At 48.1% G+C, this 15,877-nt stretch overlaps 1 protein-coding gene across 1 annotated transcript; it reads right to left on the reverse strand.

Moving 5' to 3' along the window:
- Positions 1–9,211: 9,211 nt before the first annotated feature.
- LOC310662283 (uncharacterized protein) lies at positions 9,212–15,414 on the reverse strand (the record flags this gene model as incomplete). Its single annotated transcript, XM_083409059.1, has 9 exons — positions 9,212–9,219; positions 9,404–9,540; positions 9,690–9,867; positions 10,395–10,454; positions 11,308–11,438; positions 11,655–11,713; positions 12,580–12,698; positions 13,774–13,899; positions 14,475–15,414. The coding sequence occupies 9 exons, from the start codon at positions 15,412–15,414 to the stop codon at positions 9,212–9,214; spliced, it is 1,758 nt and encodes a 585-aa protein (XP_083265185.1).
- Between the last annotated feature and the right edge of the window lie 463 nt (positions 15,415–15,877).

Genomic DNA, 15,877 nt, shown 5'->3' on the forward strand with positions numbered 1-15,877 from the left:
GGAGCGTCTCCACCCCCATCGCTCTACCCGGACACTGAGGTCCAGCACTGAGAGCCTTCTGGCGGTTCCCTCACTGCGAGAAGCCAAGTTACAGGGAACCAGGCAGAGGGCCTTCTCGGTAGTGGCGCCCTCCCTGTGGAACGCCCTCCCACCAGATGTCAAAGAGAACAACAACTACCAGACTTTTAGAAGACATCTGAAGGCAGCCCTGTTTAGGGAAGCTTTTAATGTTTGATGTATCACAGTATTTTAATATTCTTTTGGAAGCCGCCCAGAGTGGCTGGGGAAACCCAGCCAGATGGGCGGGGTATAAATAATAAATTATTATTATTATTATTATTATATAGAAGGTCCTGTTGCTCCGCCATGACCTCCCTGCCAATTTGGATACAATAAAGGAACTGGAGGCCCCTTGACTGTCCTCGGGTCCAGTATTGGACCACTTTGACTGGATATCCCCAGCCGATATGGACAGACTCCTCCAAGCTGGAAAGCCCACCACCTGTCCTCTTGAGCCGTGCCCGTCTTGGCTGATTAGAGTGTATCCAGACAAGGTGCGGGCCCCCCTGGGTGATATCATCAATTTGTCCCTTGGCACCGGCATATTCCCAGGGGAACTGAAGGAGGCAGTGGTGTACCCGCTCTTAAAGAAAACATCATTAGATCCCTTAGATCTATCCAATTACCGCCCGGTTTCGAATCTTCCATTCCTTGGTAAGGTGATTGAGAGAGCGGTTGCTGAAGAGCTTGGTAGGTTTCTGGATGAAACATCGACTCTGGATCCATTCCAGTCCGGCTTCCGCGCTGGTCATGGGACCGAGACGGCTCTGGTACTATACCAGCTGCACTGGCTCCCGGTGGAGTACAGGATCAGGTTTAAGGGGCTGGTTTTAACCTTTAAAGCCCTATACAGCCTAGGACCCTCGTACCTATGGGACCGCCTCTCCTAGTATGTCCCACAGAGGAACCTACGGTCTTCAAATAAAAACATCCTGAAGGTCCCAGGCCTCAGAGAGGTTAGGCTGGCCTCAACTAGAGCCAGGGCTTTCTCGGCCGCAGCTCCAATCTGGTGGAACACTCTGTCACAAGAGACTAGGGCCCTGTGGGACCTGACATCTTTCCGCAGGGCCTGCAAGACAGAGCTGTTCCACCAGGCCTTTGGTCAGGGCGCAGCCTGACCCCCTCCTCTGGCAAACTGCACAGAATTTTGCTTAATGGTTGCCATCAATTTGATTTTAATTAATTTTTATAATGAAATGTTTTTAGAATGTTGGCTTATTTTGATTGTTGTTAGCCGCCCTGAGCCCAGCTTCAGCTGGGGAGGGAGGGATATAAATAAAATTTATTATTATTATTATTATTATTATTACTACTACTACTACACATACCCAGACATTCCTGAGCTTTTGTTTTCAAAGGAAGAACCAGAGGGCAGGAGCCTTGTACTAATAATGCTCAGACTTACCCACTTGGATTTCATTCTTTGCCTCTTCACATCGCTGCCCAGTATAGGGAGATGGACAGTGACAACGACCTCCGTCAATTACTCCCCCGTTAAGGCACCCAAGAGGGACAACTGTGGTGGAAGAAGCTGAGGAAGAGGAAGAGAACAGAACATTAACAATATTCAAGAACAAGCCGACAAAAGAGCCCTCATATCAGGATACAACAATATATATACTGTACCGCTTAAAGCGATGATTTCTAAGAAGTGTCCAGTGAGGGTACAAGAGAAATACAAATGATAGAATCAATTAGATTTCATCAGAAAATCAAAAAGTGTTGCCTAAACTGCTTGCTGAAAACAACAAAGCCTCTAAGGGTGCCTGAAGTTCATTCAAGAAGAGGTCTCAGCCAAAAGGGAGTTCCATAGAATTGGGCCACAATTCTGAACACACAGCTCATTGCGGGGTGACCTGTGTCCCTGCGTCAGGGGAACCACTTAGAGCCACTCCCACAAAGACGGGAATGATCTAACAGGGACATATCGCATCAAACAGTATTGAAGATATCCTAGACTCAAGTTGTTGAATGCCTTGTAAATTAATACAATAACTTTGTAGTTGGCCCAGTATGGACAGCATGTGTAAACTGTTAAGCACTGGAATACTGTACTGAGAGATAAACATCATTTCCATATTGTCAGGGGTTCAGGAGCAGAGGCACAGGAGAGGGAGGAAATAGAGAGCGAGGGGGAGGAGTCCGAAGGAAATGTTAGCGATGACAGCGGTCCGAGGTCTCTGAGTCTTTCCAGCGAATCGGAAGATTCACAGAAAGGGGCTCCCATGGTCAGGGCAAGGGGGGTGCCTAGGGGGACACCTCAGGAAGAAGGGGCCAGAGGGGACTCAGAGAGCAGCAGTTGGAAATCAGGACCAGCGTCCACACCAGAGTGCAGTAGGGGGGAGGAGTCCCAGGCATCGGGATCAGGCGGCGCACTGCCAGCGGAAGGACATGAGCCAGGATTGGCCACGCCTCCATCGGAGAGCGAGGAAACAGTCGAGAGGAAGGTTGAAGGCTGGGCGCGCGCGCCAAGTTCAAATGTACAGGAGGGTGCAGCAGTTGGCAGCCCGGATAGGGAGCCAGGTCCTAAAGCCCGCCGAAGAGAGCGGGAGGAGTCAGGGGGGTCAACGTCAGCCTCAGAAGAATCCAGGAAGGAAGGAACCCCGGGGGGTAGCAGGACCCAGAGGAGAAAGGAGAGACGGAAGAGGTGGAGTAAGGCTAGAATCTTAAACTGGTGTACAGGGGGCGGAGATTCAGATGGAGCTTCGCCGGTCTAAACCCTAGACGTAGAGCTGGGGCGCTCCGGTTTGAAAATGGAAACTGTACTTCAATAAAGACTTTTGTACATTACTACCGGCTAGCGTTGGTCCTCTGTGAGCTGGGACCTGGAGCCAGCTCTGACACATATGATTACACAGATACTTACCAGATGAACTTGTAAGCTGTGAATTAATCGATGTGTGTCCATGAGTAGTGGTGAAAGATGAAGATGCCTCGGCGGTTGCTATTTTTGTAGTAGTATAAGCAAAAGGCGTTAATGTAGTGGGCAACAGTGTTGGGGTCATTTCCGATATGCTAGTAGTAGGGTGTGTGGTTATCGTCTCTGTAATAGACGTAGATGATAATGTTGTATTGGAAGTGCTTTGAGCTACAATAGTGGTGAAAGTCTCTCCACTTGTTTCAAGGGATGTCGATGAATGAGATGTTCCACTAGTGGCAATTTCTGTGCTAGCAGATCCATGATAGGCTGTGGAAGTTGTAAGCAGTGGTGAGCTCTGTTCTGGTGTACGGCTGGTGTTGGTGCTAGCAGATAGGATGGCTGCAGTTGTCTCAGAATGCTCAGAACTGGAAGTAAAAGGGGTGATGGATGAAGTAGATGTTGTGGTCTCACTAGTTGTGGCTGTAGTTTCAGAAGTCACCTCAATGGAGGTGACAGACAATGTAGACTGAGAAGACAGCTGTTTGGTGGATGGTTGCTCAGTGGTGGAAGAACTAGTCATCACTGTGTACTCAGATGAGGTTCCTTCTGAGGTAGTCTGCTTCACGTGCTCAGTGGGTGTGTGTGTGTTTGAAGACAGGGTAGGTGCAGTTGTCTCAGAAGGCTCTGGACTGGATGTAGAAGGGGCATTAGATGGAATAGGTGTTGTAGTCTCACTAGCTGTAACTGTAGTTTCAGAGGTCACCTCACTGGAGGAGACGGACAATGTTGACTGAGAAGAAAGCTGTTCTGTGGATGGTTGCTCAGTGGTGGAAAAACTAGACATCACTGTGTACTCAGATGAGGTTGCCTGTGGTGTAGTCTGCTCCACATGCTCAGTGGGTGTGTTTGTGCTTGAAGACAGGGTAGGTGCAGTTGTCTCAGAAGCCTCAGAACGAGAAGTAAAAGTTGTCATGGAAGGAGTAGGTGTTGTACTCTCACTAGTAGTGCTTGTAACTTCAGAGGTCAACTCACTGGAGGAGACTGACAATGTTGACTGAGAAGAAAGCTGTTTTGTGGATGGTTGCTCAGTGGTGGAAGAACTAGACATCACTGTGTACTCAGACGAGGTTCCTTGTGGTGTAGTCTGCTCCACATGCTCAGTGGGTGTGTTTGTACTTGAAGACATGGTAGGTGCAGTTGTCTCAGAATGCACACGACTGGATGTAGAAGGGGTCGTAAATGGAGTAGGTGTTGTAGTCTCACTAGTAACTGCAGTTTCAGTACTTTGCTCACTGGAGGAGGTAGTAAATGTTGACTGAGAAAAAAGCTGTTCTGTGGATGGTTGCTCAGTAGTGGAAGAACTAGACATCACTGTGTACTCAGATGAGGTTCCTTGGGATGTAGTCTGCTCCACATGCTCAGTGGGTGTGTTTGTGCTTGAAGACAGGGTAGGTGCAGTAGTCTCAGAAGCCTCAGAACGAGAAGTAAAAGTTGTCATGGAAGGAGTAGGTGTTGTACTCTCACTAGCTGTAACTGTAGTTTCAGAGGTCACCTCACTGGAGGAAACTGACAATGTTGACTGAGAAGAAAGCTGTTTTGTGGATGGTTGCTCAGTGGTGGAAGAACTAGTCATCACTGTGTACTCAGATGAGGTCCCTTCTGAGGTAGTCTGCTTCACGTGCTCAGTGGGTGGGTGGGTGTTTGAAGACAGGGTAGGTGCAGTTGTCTCAGAAGGCTCCGGACTGGATGTAGAAGGGGCATTAGATGGAATAGGTGTTGTAGTCTCACTAGCTGTAACTGTAGTTTCAGAGGTCACCTCACTGGAGGAGACGGACAATGTTGACTGAGAAGAAAGCTGTTTTGTGGATGGTTGCTCAGTGGTGGAAGAACTAGACATCACTGTATACTCAGATGAGGTTCCTTGGGATGTAGTCTGCTCCACGTGCTCAGTGGGTGTGTTTGTGCTTGAAGACAGGGTAGGTGCAGTTGTCTCAGAAGCCTCAGAACGAGAAGTAAAAGTTGTCATGGAAGGAGTAGGTGTTGTACTCTCACTAGTAGTGCTTGTAACTTCAGAGGTCAACTCACTGGAGGAGACTGACAATGTTGACTGAGAAGAAAGCTGTTTTGTGGATGGTTGCTCAGTGGTGGAAGAACTAGACATCACTGTGTACTCAGATGAGGTCCCTTCTGAGGTAGTCTGCTTCACGTGCTCAGTGGGTGGGTGGGTGTTTGAAGACAGGGTAGGTGCAGTTGTCTCAGAAGGCTCCGGACTGGATGTAGAAGGGGCATTAGATGGAATAGGTGTTGTAGTCTCACTAGCTGTAACTGTAGTTTCAGTACTATGCTCACTGGGGGAGGTAGTAAATGTTGACTGAGAATAAAGCTGGTTCGTGGATGGTTGTTCGGTGGTGGAAGAACTAGACATCACTGAGTACTCAGATGAGGTTCCTTGGGATGTAGTCTGCTCCACATGCTCAGTGGGTGTGTTTGTGCTTGAAGACAGGGTAGGTGCAGTTGTCTCAGAAGCCTCAGAACGAGAAGTAAAAGTTGTCATGGAAGGAGTAGGTGTTGTACTCTCACTAGTAGTGCTTGTAACTTCAGAGGTCAACTCACTGGAGGAGACTGACAATGTTGACTGAGAAGAAAGCTGTTTTGTGGATGGTTGCTCAGTGGTGGAAGAACTAGACATCACTGTGTACTCAGACGAGGTTCCTTGTGGTGTAGTCTGCTCCACATGCTCAGTGGGTGTGTTTGTACTTGAAGACATGGTAGGTGCAGTTGTCTCAGAATGCACACGACTGGATGTAGAAGGGGTCGTAAATGGAGTAGGTGTTGTAGTCTCACTAGTAACTGCAGTTTCAGTACTTTGCTCACTGGAGGAGGTAGTAAATGTTGACTGAGAAAAAAGCTGTTCTGTGAATGGTTGCTCAGTGGTGGAAGAACTAGACATCACTGTGTACTCAGATGAGGTTCCTTGGGATGTAGTCTGCTCCACATGCTCAGTGGGTGTGTTTGTGCTTGAAGACAGGGTAGGTGCAGTAGTCTCAGAAGCCTCAGAACGAGAAGTAAAAGTTGTCGTGGAAGGAGTAGGTGTTGTAGTCTCACTAGCTGTAACTGTAGTTTCAGAGGTCACCTCACTGGAGGAAACTGACAATGTTGACTGAGAAACCAGCTGTTTTGTGGATGGTTGTTTGGTGGTGGAAGAACTAGTCATCACTGTGTACTCAGATGAGGTCCCTTCTGAGGTAGTCTGCTTCACGTGCTCAGTGGGTGGGTGGGTGTTTGAAGACAGGGTAGGTGCAGTTGTCTCAGAAGGCTCCGGACTGGATGTAGAAGGGGCATTAGATGGAATAGGTGTTGTAGTCTCACTAGCTGTAACTGTAGTTTCAGAGGTCACCTCACTGGAGGAAACGGACAATGTTGACTGAGAAGAAAGCTGTTCTGTGGATGGTTGCTCAGTGGTGGAAAAACTAGACATCACTGTGTACTCAGATGAGGTTGCCTGTGGAGTAGTCTGCTCCACATGCTCAGTGGGTGTGTTTGTGCTTGAAGACAGGGTAGGTGCAGTTGTCTCAGAAGCCTCAGAACGAGAAGTAAAAGTTGTCATGGAAGGAGTAGGTGTTGTACTCTCACTAGTAGTGCTTGTAATTTCAGAGGTCAACTCACTGGAGGAGACAGACAATGTTGACTGAGAAACCAGCTGTTTGGTGGATGGTTGTTTGGTGGTGGAAGAACTAGTCATCACTGTGTACTCAGATGAGGTCCCTTCTGAGGTAGTCTGCTTCACGTGCTCAGTGGGTGGGTGGGTGTTTGAAGACAGGGTAGCTGAAGTTGTTTCAGAAGTCTCAGGACTGGATGTAGAAGGGGCATTAGATGGAATAGGTGTTGTAGGCTCACTAGCTGTAGCTGTAGTTTCAGAGGTCACCTCACTGGAGGAGACTGACAATGTTGACTGAGAAGAAAGCTGTTTTGTGGATGGTTGCTCAGTGGTGGAAGAACTAGTCATCACTGTGTACTCAGATGAGGTCCCTTCTGAGGTAGTCTGCTTCACGTGCTCAGTGGGTGGGTGGGTGTTTGAAGACAGGGTAGGTGCAGTTGTCTCAGAAGGCTCCGGACTGGATGTAGAAGGGGCATTAGATGGAATAGGTGTTGTAGTCTTACTAGCTGTAACTGTAGTTTCAGTACTATGCTCACTGGGGGAGGTAGTAAATGTTGACTGAGAATAAAGCTGGTTCGTGGATGGTTGTTCGGTGGTGGAAGAACTAGACATCACTGAGTACTCAGATGAGGTTCCTTGGGATGTAGTCTGCTCCACATGCTCAGTGGGTGTGTTTGTGCTTGAAGACAGGGTAGGTGCAGTTGTCTCAGAAGCCTCAGAAGGAGAAGTAAAAGTTGTCATGGAAGGAGTAGGTGTTGTACTCTCACTAGTAGTGCTTGTAACTTCAGAGGTCAACTCACTGGAGGAGACTGACAATGTTGACTGAGAAGAAAGCTGTTTTGTGGATGGTTGCTCAGTGGTGGAAGAACTAGACATCACTGTGTACTCAGACGAGGTTCCTTGTGGTGTAGTCTGCTTCAGGTGTTCAGTGGGTGTGTTTGTACTTGAAGACATGGTAGGTGCAGTTGTCTCAGAATGCACACGACTGGATGTAGAAGGGGTCGTGGAGGGAGTAGGTGTTGCAGTCTCACTTGTTGTAACTGTAGTTTCAGTACTATGCTCACTGGAGGAGGGAGAGAATGTTTTCTGAGAAGACACCTCTGTTGTGTATGGTTGTTCAGTGGTGGAAGAACTAATCTTCACTGTGTACTCAGATGAGGTTGCCTGTGGAGTAGTCTGCTCCACATGCTCAGTGGGTGTGTTTGTACTTGAAGACATGGTAGGTGCAGTTGTCTCAGAATGCACAGGACGGGATGTAGAAGGGGTCGTGGATGGAGTAGGTGTTGTAGTCTCACTAGTAACTGTAGTTTCAGTACTATGCTCACTGGGGGAGGTAGTAAATGTTGACTGAGAATAAAGCTGTTTCGTGGATGGTTGTTCGGTGGTGGAAGAACTAGACATCACTGTGTACTCAGATGAGGTTCCTTGGGATGTAAACTGCTCCACATGCTCAGTGGGTGTGTTTGTGCTTGAAGATAGGGTAGGTGCAGTTGTCTCAGAAGCCTCAGAACGAGAAGTAAAAGTTGTCATGGAAGGAGTAGGTGTTGTACTCTCACTTGCAGTGCTTGTAGTTTCAGAGGTCACCTCACTGGAGGAGACAGACAATGTTGACTGAGAAACCAGCTGTTTTGTGGATGGTTGCTCAGTGGTGGAAGAACTAGACATCACTGTGTACTCAGACGAGGTTCCTGGTGGTGTTGTCTGCTCCACATGCTCAGTGGGTGTGTTTGTGCTTGAAGACAGGGTAGGTGCAGTTGTCTCAGAAGCCTCAGAACGAGAAGTAAAAGTTGTCATGGAAGGAGTAGGTGTTGTACTCTCACTTGCAGTGCTTGTAGTTTCAGAGGTCACCTCACTGGAGGAGACAGACAATGTTGACTGAGAAACCAGCTGTTTTGTGGATGGTTGCTCAGTGGTGGAAGAACTAGACATCACTGTGTACTCAGACGAGGTTCCTGGTGGTGTTGTCTGCTCCACGTGCTCAGTGGGTGTGTTTGTGCTTGAAGACAGGGTAGGTACAGTAGTCTCAGAAGGTTCAGGACTGGATGTAGAAGGGGTCGTGGATGGAATAGGTGTTGTAGTCTCACTAGTAACTGTAGTTTCAGTACTATGCTCACTGGGGGAGGTAGTAAATGTTGACTGAGAATAAAGCTGTTTCGTGGATGGTTGTTCGGTGGTGGAAGAACTAGTCATCATTGTGTACTCAGATGAGGTTCCTTGGGATGTAGTCTGCTTCACGTGCTCAGTGGGTGGGTGGGTGTTTGAAGATAAGAAGGGTGAAGTTGTTTCAGAAGTCTCAGGACTGGATGTAGAAGGGGCATTAGATGGAATAGGTGTTGTAGTCTCACTAGCTGTAACTGTAGTTTCAGAGGTCGCCTCACTGGTTGAGACTGACAATGTTGACTGAAAAGAAAGCTGTTCTGTGGATGGTTGCTCAGTGGTGGAAGAACTAGTCATCACTGTGTACTCAGATGAGGTCCCTTCTGAGGTAGTCTGCTCCACGTGCTCAGTGGGTGTGTTTGTGCTTGAAGACAGGGTAGGTGCAGTTGTCTCAGAAGCCTCAGAATGAGAAGTAAAAGTTGTCATGGAAGGAGTAGGTGTTGTACTCTCACTTGTAGTGCTTGTAGTTTCAGAGGTCAACTCACTGGAGGAGACAGACAATGTTGACTGAGAAAACAGCTGTTTTGTGGATGGTTGCTCAGTGGTGGAAAAACTAGACATCACTGTGGGTGTGTTTTTTCTTGTGGATAGGCTGGGTGCAGTTGTCTCAGAAGGCTCAGGACTGGATGTAGAAGGGGTCGTGGGTGGAGTAGGTGTTGTAGTCTCACTAGTTGTGGTTGTAGTTTCAGAAGTGGTGGACATGTTCGTAGTAGTATAAGCAGAAGTTGCTGAGGTTGCAGAAGTAGATGGTGTTGTTTTCAAAATTGTAGAAATGGATGTTTCGCTTGTTGTGCTTGGCATCTCCCTAGAACGAATAGACGGCAAATTGTATTAGAATATTTTATAAAAATGCACATAACTATTCACCACTGGTAGTGATTATTGGACCCGCCAAGGGGGAAGAGTTGACCCCACATCTCCACTCCCTCCTTCAACCCCTTGCATGCTACTCACTGGCATTTGGGTCCCTCGGAGGTGATGTGGCACTTTCCATTCACACAGTGGAATGGGTGGGGGTTCCAAGCACTGCAATTAGAGACACAATGAAGTGTGTTGTTGATGACCCGCGCCACATAATATGGCTGGAGGTTTTGTGCCACCACTGAGTCATTCTTGCATTCGTCCGACAGATCTGGGAATGGAAAAGGAGTAGGGTCAGCAATGGAAGAATGCAAATGTCTCACAACACCACATGCATGGGACTATGAGAACAAAAGGGGAGCATCATCATCATCATCATCATCAAAAGGTAAAGGTAAAGGGACCCCTGACCATTAGGTCCAGTCGTGACTGACTTTGGAGTTGCGGAGCTCATCTCGCTTTATTGGCCGAGGGAGTCAGTTTACAGCTTTCGGGTCACGTGGCCAAAATGACTAAGCTGGGAAACCAGAGCAGCGCACGGAAACGCTGTTTAACTTCCCGCCGGAGTGGTACCTATTTATCTACTTGCACTTTGATGTGCTTTCAAACTGCTAGGTTGGCAGGAGCAGGGACCGAGCAACGGGAGCTCACCCTGTCGCGGGATTCGAACAGCCAACCTTCTCACCGGCAGGTACTAGGCTCTGTGGTTTAACCCACAGCGCCACCTGTGTCCCATCATCATCATCATCATCATCATATATCCCACACACCAATCCCCTCTCACTTGCCAGTCCTCACCTTTAGGACTCAGGGGCACTGCGGTCACACGAGATGCTCCTTCAGTAAAGCAGAGCTGATCTAAAATAGAGGGGGAAAGCAAAGGTGAGGCTTCTGAAAGGAAGAAATTGGGCGTGGGGGGTGGAGCATCCATCATGACTCCCTGCCACCAAGGTTGAAGGAAGCACACCTCTTCTGACAGCAAGCAACCTGATATCCATCTCCATGTGGGCCTAGGGAAATCACCTGGGGTTGGCTGATGTTGCTGCCCAGCTGCTGGGGTAACAGGGAAGGGTTTGCACCCTCACTCCTCAGCATGGATAGATAACACTAGGTGGCCTCAGATACGGCCTAACTGGGGCGCATTCTATTCTTGATTCCTGTTTTTCTCTGGAGTGAAATTGGCAGGCTGGGAAGACCTTGATTTGATTCCATTTTGGACAATAAGCTTTCGTACAGTTTCGTCTTGCTCAATCTCAAAGGGATACCTCTGTTCCTAGTGAAACAATGTAATTGTCTGGACCAGGAGAGTCAGGGTGGACTTGGACTCAGTGGAGCTGCTTAGGTTCTGCAGAGAGGTGTCTCACCAGCTGCCTCACAACCTCCTTCAGGCTCCCAGTGTGGCTGGCAACCCCGGGCTTAACTCCTGGCTACCACCTTGGGAGCCCAATCCGATGCATGTTGACTCAGGAGTACATGCACTTGTGATGCTGGTGCAATTTACTCCCAAATAAGGAGGGACAGGATCACAACCCTTGGATGACTTCTGCTTCCTCATGACAGCTGATCTGAAGATGTTTAATAAGAAGCCTTTCCTCCTACTCCATTGGATGGATGGGAACGTAGTGTAAAAGTCTGCAACATTCATGCCATCTTTTGGCTCCTTCAGCTGCCAGCCAGACCTTCCCACGAGAAGTGGCAGGCGCCTCCTCACCTTTGTCATTGGAAGTGCAATTCTTTTGCAAGGTCTGTGTGAGGTCCTTCATAGATTCATTGTAGGAAGCATTGAAGTCTGAGAAGTGAAGCTGCAGGAGCACCTCGTGGTCCACGATAACACTACCATTGCTGAGAAGAGGCAGCAGGAAGGAAGAGAGAGAAATCACTTAGCCACAACCCCAAAGGTGCCCTCAGCCAGCCTGATGTGAGGTCAATGATGGTAGTGGGGGCTGCCGCTTAAAGGGGCGTGGCCACTCACAGCAGGAGGCCCAGGAAATTGTGTGGCACCAAGCAGCACCCTCCCTCCCATACTTGGCCCCCAGCTGTATCACTTCTGTGACTCACCTCAGCCGAATCACCTTTACACCCGTGTACCCAGGAATGTCTGCATAGAAGATGTTCATCTGCAAGGAGAGAGAGGTCTCATCTCAGCTGCATAGACAGCAACAGTCGGAAGCACCAACCAACAGCAGGGTCTGCACAGAGGCAGCAGAGCAGCTGCTGTCTGCAAGCATCACCAGCCCCCCCCCCCCGCCAAAAAAAATATCATACGGGGTGTGTCTTTGAGGTACGGGTCAGCAGTCCTAGAATCATAGAACTATAGAGTTGTAAGGGACCTGAGGGTTATTGGGTCCAATTCCTGCCATGCAGGAATTTCCACGGCAGCAGAAACAACAAAATACTCTACATGTACAAGACACCAGTTTGTTGATCTGAGAAATTCTAAACCCCCCATCCCTGCAGATTCTGGGTCCCTCCTGTGTGCTGAGTAGGACCTCTCTATCCTGCTGTGCTCCTTGAACTCCTCCACCCTTCCAACACACCTTTGGGGTATCTCCTGTGCTGGGCATGGCTAGTCGGTGGCCCTCCCCCAGCTGTTCTTGGACTCCAGTTCCCAGCAGGCAGCCTGGCCAAAGGGATGGGATGATTATAAAGGCTGGAAGATGACCTTTGTCACTTTAACATTGGTCTTTCAATTAGGAAGACGGTTCCTGATGCGTGTATTAGGGTTTGAACCATCAGCTCTGAGCTACATATTACAGAAACAGCTTTCTATACTCATCTGATAGCTACATCTCCACATCTGGATATCTAGGTGTTCCAAATGAGGGAAACCTGACTGTGTTTCCAGACTTGCTGTGAATGAACTTCACCACTGAGGAATGGAGTATGAATGGGGCCTGGACTCAGAAGTCGCCATAGGGTTTGGGTTTGGGTGTGGGTATTTTGCGGGGTGTCATCTCTCTGTGCACAACCAACCACCCCTCACCTGTTCCTCAAAGATCTTCACGAATGTCTGGAAGTCAGAAGAGCTGGAATTCGCCATCTCTGGGCTGAACTTCCGATTCTTCACTGTTACAGAGACATTGATTGTGGCCACAACAGTCACTGTGATCAGAAAGCACAGGAGTCATTAAACATGAAGGTACAGCCACAGTTTCAGATGTGAGGATAAGCACTTCAGGTGTCCATTGAGTCGCAAGAGAATTGCAGTGATCATGGAAACAATATGAATCACTTCTGGATCCACACCAAGTGTGCAGAAAAAGGGTGCTGGAACAGGTTATGAAATACATGGGAATGTGCGCGTATCAGCTCAGTGTAGTCTACTCTTGCTGACAGGAAGTCTCCAGGCCCTGAGGCAGGTGACATTCTGGTCCAGCTGCTGCTGCTCCTGCTGGTATCAGAAGCTTTTTAAACTGCAGGTGTCAGGGTGATGCCACAGAAGCAACACACCATTTTGAAGCAAGCAAGTTGGCCATCTTTCCTTGCGAACCTGTTGAGGGCTTATCCTTACTTCCACTTGCCTCTGTACTTTCCTGGGGAAAGTGTTGTGTGCTGAATAGAAATAAATGGCAATTGGTTTTTCCACGAATTGCTGTTTGTTCTGATGTAGTGCTAAAGAGCAGGTTTCCCAGGGGAAAACAGTGTAGCAAAGGAAAAACGGCTCAGACCCATGCCTATTAAGCCAAGGACAAGCGGAAAACCCCACAGTCCCAGACTTCCTAGGCATGCGGACAATCCTGAGCAGATTGTATATACACCTCCTAAAGATACAACCAGTTTTATACACGGTTGGTATGGAAGTCATCTGCATCCCGAAAAGGTAAATTTCTATATCAAACCATGTCCATGGGGGGCTGGAATTTTTCACTTCTTTCTCAGTATGCATAGAAGCTTTCAGTCTCTTCATTGCCAGAATTCCCTTCACAAGAGTGACAGTGCAGGCAAGTGGAGATCAGAGGGGTCTCAAGACTCGTGTCTCAAGACTTCAACAGAGAAACACTCAGGTCATCAAAGAAGCAAAGTCACTCCCAGCAATGGGAAACACAAAGTTTGAAGCCACAGGACCACAGATATTGCCCACCTAGAAATTTATTACACGTACCCGGACATCCCTGAGCTTTTGTCTTCAAAAGAAGAACCAGAGGGCAGGAGTCTTGTGCTAATAATGCTCACTTACCCACTTGGATTTCATTCTTTGCCTCTTCACATTGCTGCCCAGTATAGGGAGATGGGCAGTGACAATGACCTCTGTCAATTACTCCCCCGTTAAGGCACCCAAGAGGGACAACTGTGGTGGAAGAAGCTAAGGAAGAGGAAAAGAGCAGAACATTAACAATATTCAAGAACAAGCTGAAAAAAGAGCCCTCATGTCAGGATCCAACAATATATGTATACCACTTAAAGCAATTATTTCTAAGAAGTGTCCAGTGAGGCGTCAAGAGCAATACAAATGATAGAATCAATTAGATTGCGTTTCATCAGAAAACCAAAAAGTGTTGCCTAAATTTCTTGCTGAAAAGAACAAAGCTTTCACGGGTGCCTGAAGTTCAGTCAAGAAGAGGTCTCAGCCAAGAGGGAGTTCCACAGAATTGGGCTACAATTCCGAACACACAGTTCATTGGTGGCTGACGTATGCGCCTGAGTCATGTGGAACCACTTAGAGCCACTCCCACAATGTCGGGAGAGATCTAACAGGAATTTAACTTATCAAACAGTATTGATGATATCCTAGACTGAAGTTGTTAAAGGCATTGTAAATCAATACAATAACTTTGTAGTTGACCCAGTAGCATATGGGCCACATGTGTAAACTGTTAAACACTGGAATTATATGCTGGGAGATAAACATCATTTCCATATGAATACACAGATACCTACCAGATAAAGTTGTAAGCTGTGAATTAGTCGATGTGTGTACACGAGTAGTGGTGGAAGGGGAAGATACCTTGCTGGTGAAGAATGACAGTGTTGACTGAGAAGACAGGTGTTTTGTGGATGGTTGTTCAGTGGTGGAAGAACTAGACTTCACTGTGTACTCAGATGAGGTCCCTTTTGGTGTAGTCTGCTTCAGGTGTTCAGTGGGTGTGTTTGATTTTGTGGATGGGCTGGGTACAGTTGTATCAGTAGGCTCAGGACTGGGTGTAGACGGGGTCGTGGATGGAGTAGGTGTTGCAATCTCACTTGTTGTAACTGTAGTTTCAGTACCATGCTCACTGGAGGAGGGAGAAAATGTTTTCTGAGAAGACACCTCAGTTGTGGATGGTTGTTCAGTGGTGGAAGAACTAGACTTCACTGTGTACTCAGATGAGGTACCGTGTGGTGTAGTCTGCTCCAGGTGCTCAGTGGGGGTGACAGTCCTTGTGGATAGGCTGGGTGCGGTTGTCTCTGAAGGCTCAGGACTGGGTGTAGACGGGGTCGTGGAGGGAGTAGGTGTTGTAGTCTCACTAGTTGTTGCTGGAGTTTCAGTACTATGCTCACTGGAGGACGCAGAGAATGTTTTCTGAGAAGACACCTCTGTTGTGGATGGTTGTTCAGTGGTGGAAGAACTAGGCATAACTGTGTACTCAGATGAGTTCCTTTGTGATGTAGTCTGCTTCAGGTTCTCAGTGGGGGTGACAGTCCTTGTGGAAAGGCTGGGTGCGGTTGTCTCTGAAGGCTCAGGACGGGATGTAGACGGGGTCGTGGAAGGAGTAGGTGTTGTAGTCTCACTATTGTTGGTTGTAGTTTCAGAAGTCACTTCACTGGAGGACGCAGAGAATGTTTTCTGAGAAGACACCTCCGTTGTGGATGGTTGTTCAGTGGTGGAAGAACTAGGCATAACTGTGTGCTCAGATGAGGTCCATTTTGGTGTGGTCTGCTTCAGGTGTTCAGTTGGTGTGTTTGTTCTTGTAGATAGGCTGGGTACTTTTGTATCAGTAGGCTCAGGACTGGATGTAAAAGGGGTCGTGGAGGGAGTAGGTGTTGTAGTCTCACTATTTGTGGTTGTAGTTTCAGAAGTCACTTCACTGGAGGAGGGAGCGTATGGTTTCTGAGAAGACACCTCTGTTGTGGATGGTTGTTCAGTGGTGGAAGAACTAGGCATAACTGTGTACACAGATGAGGTCCCTTGTGATGTAGTCTGCTTCAGGTTCTCAGTGGGGGTGACAGTCCTTGTGGATAGGCTGGGTGCGGTTGTCTCTGAAGGCTCAGGACTGGGTGTAGACGGGGTCGTGGAAGGAGTAGGTGTTGTAGTCTCACTAGTTGTTGCTGGAGTTTCAGAAGTCAATTCACTGGAGGACGCA

The sequence above is a fragment of the Podarcis tiliguerta genome (assembly GCF_965153285.1).
Source record: "Podarcis tiliguerta genome assembly, chromosome: 13".
NCBI classification, from domain to species: domain Eukaryota; kingdom Metazoa; phylum Chordata; class Lepidosauria; order Squamata; family Lacertidae; genus Podarcis; species Podarcis tiliguerta.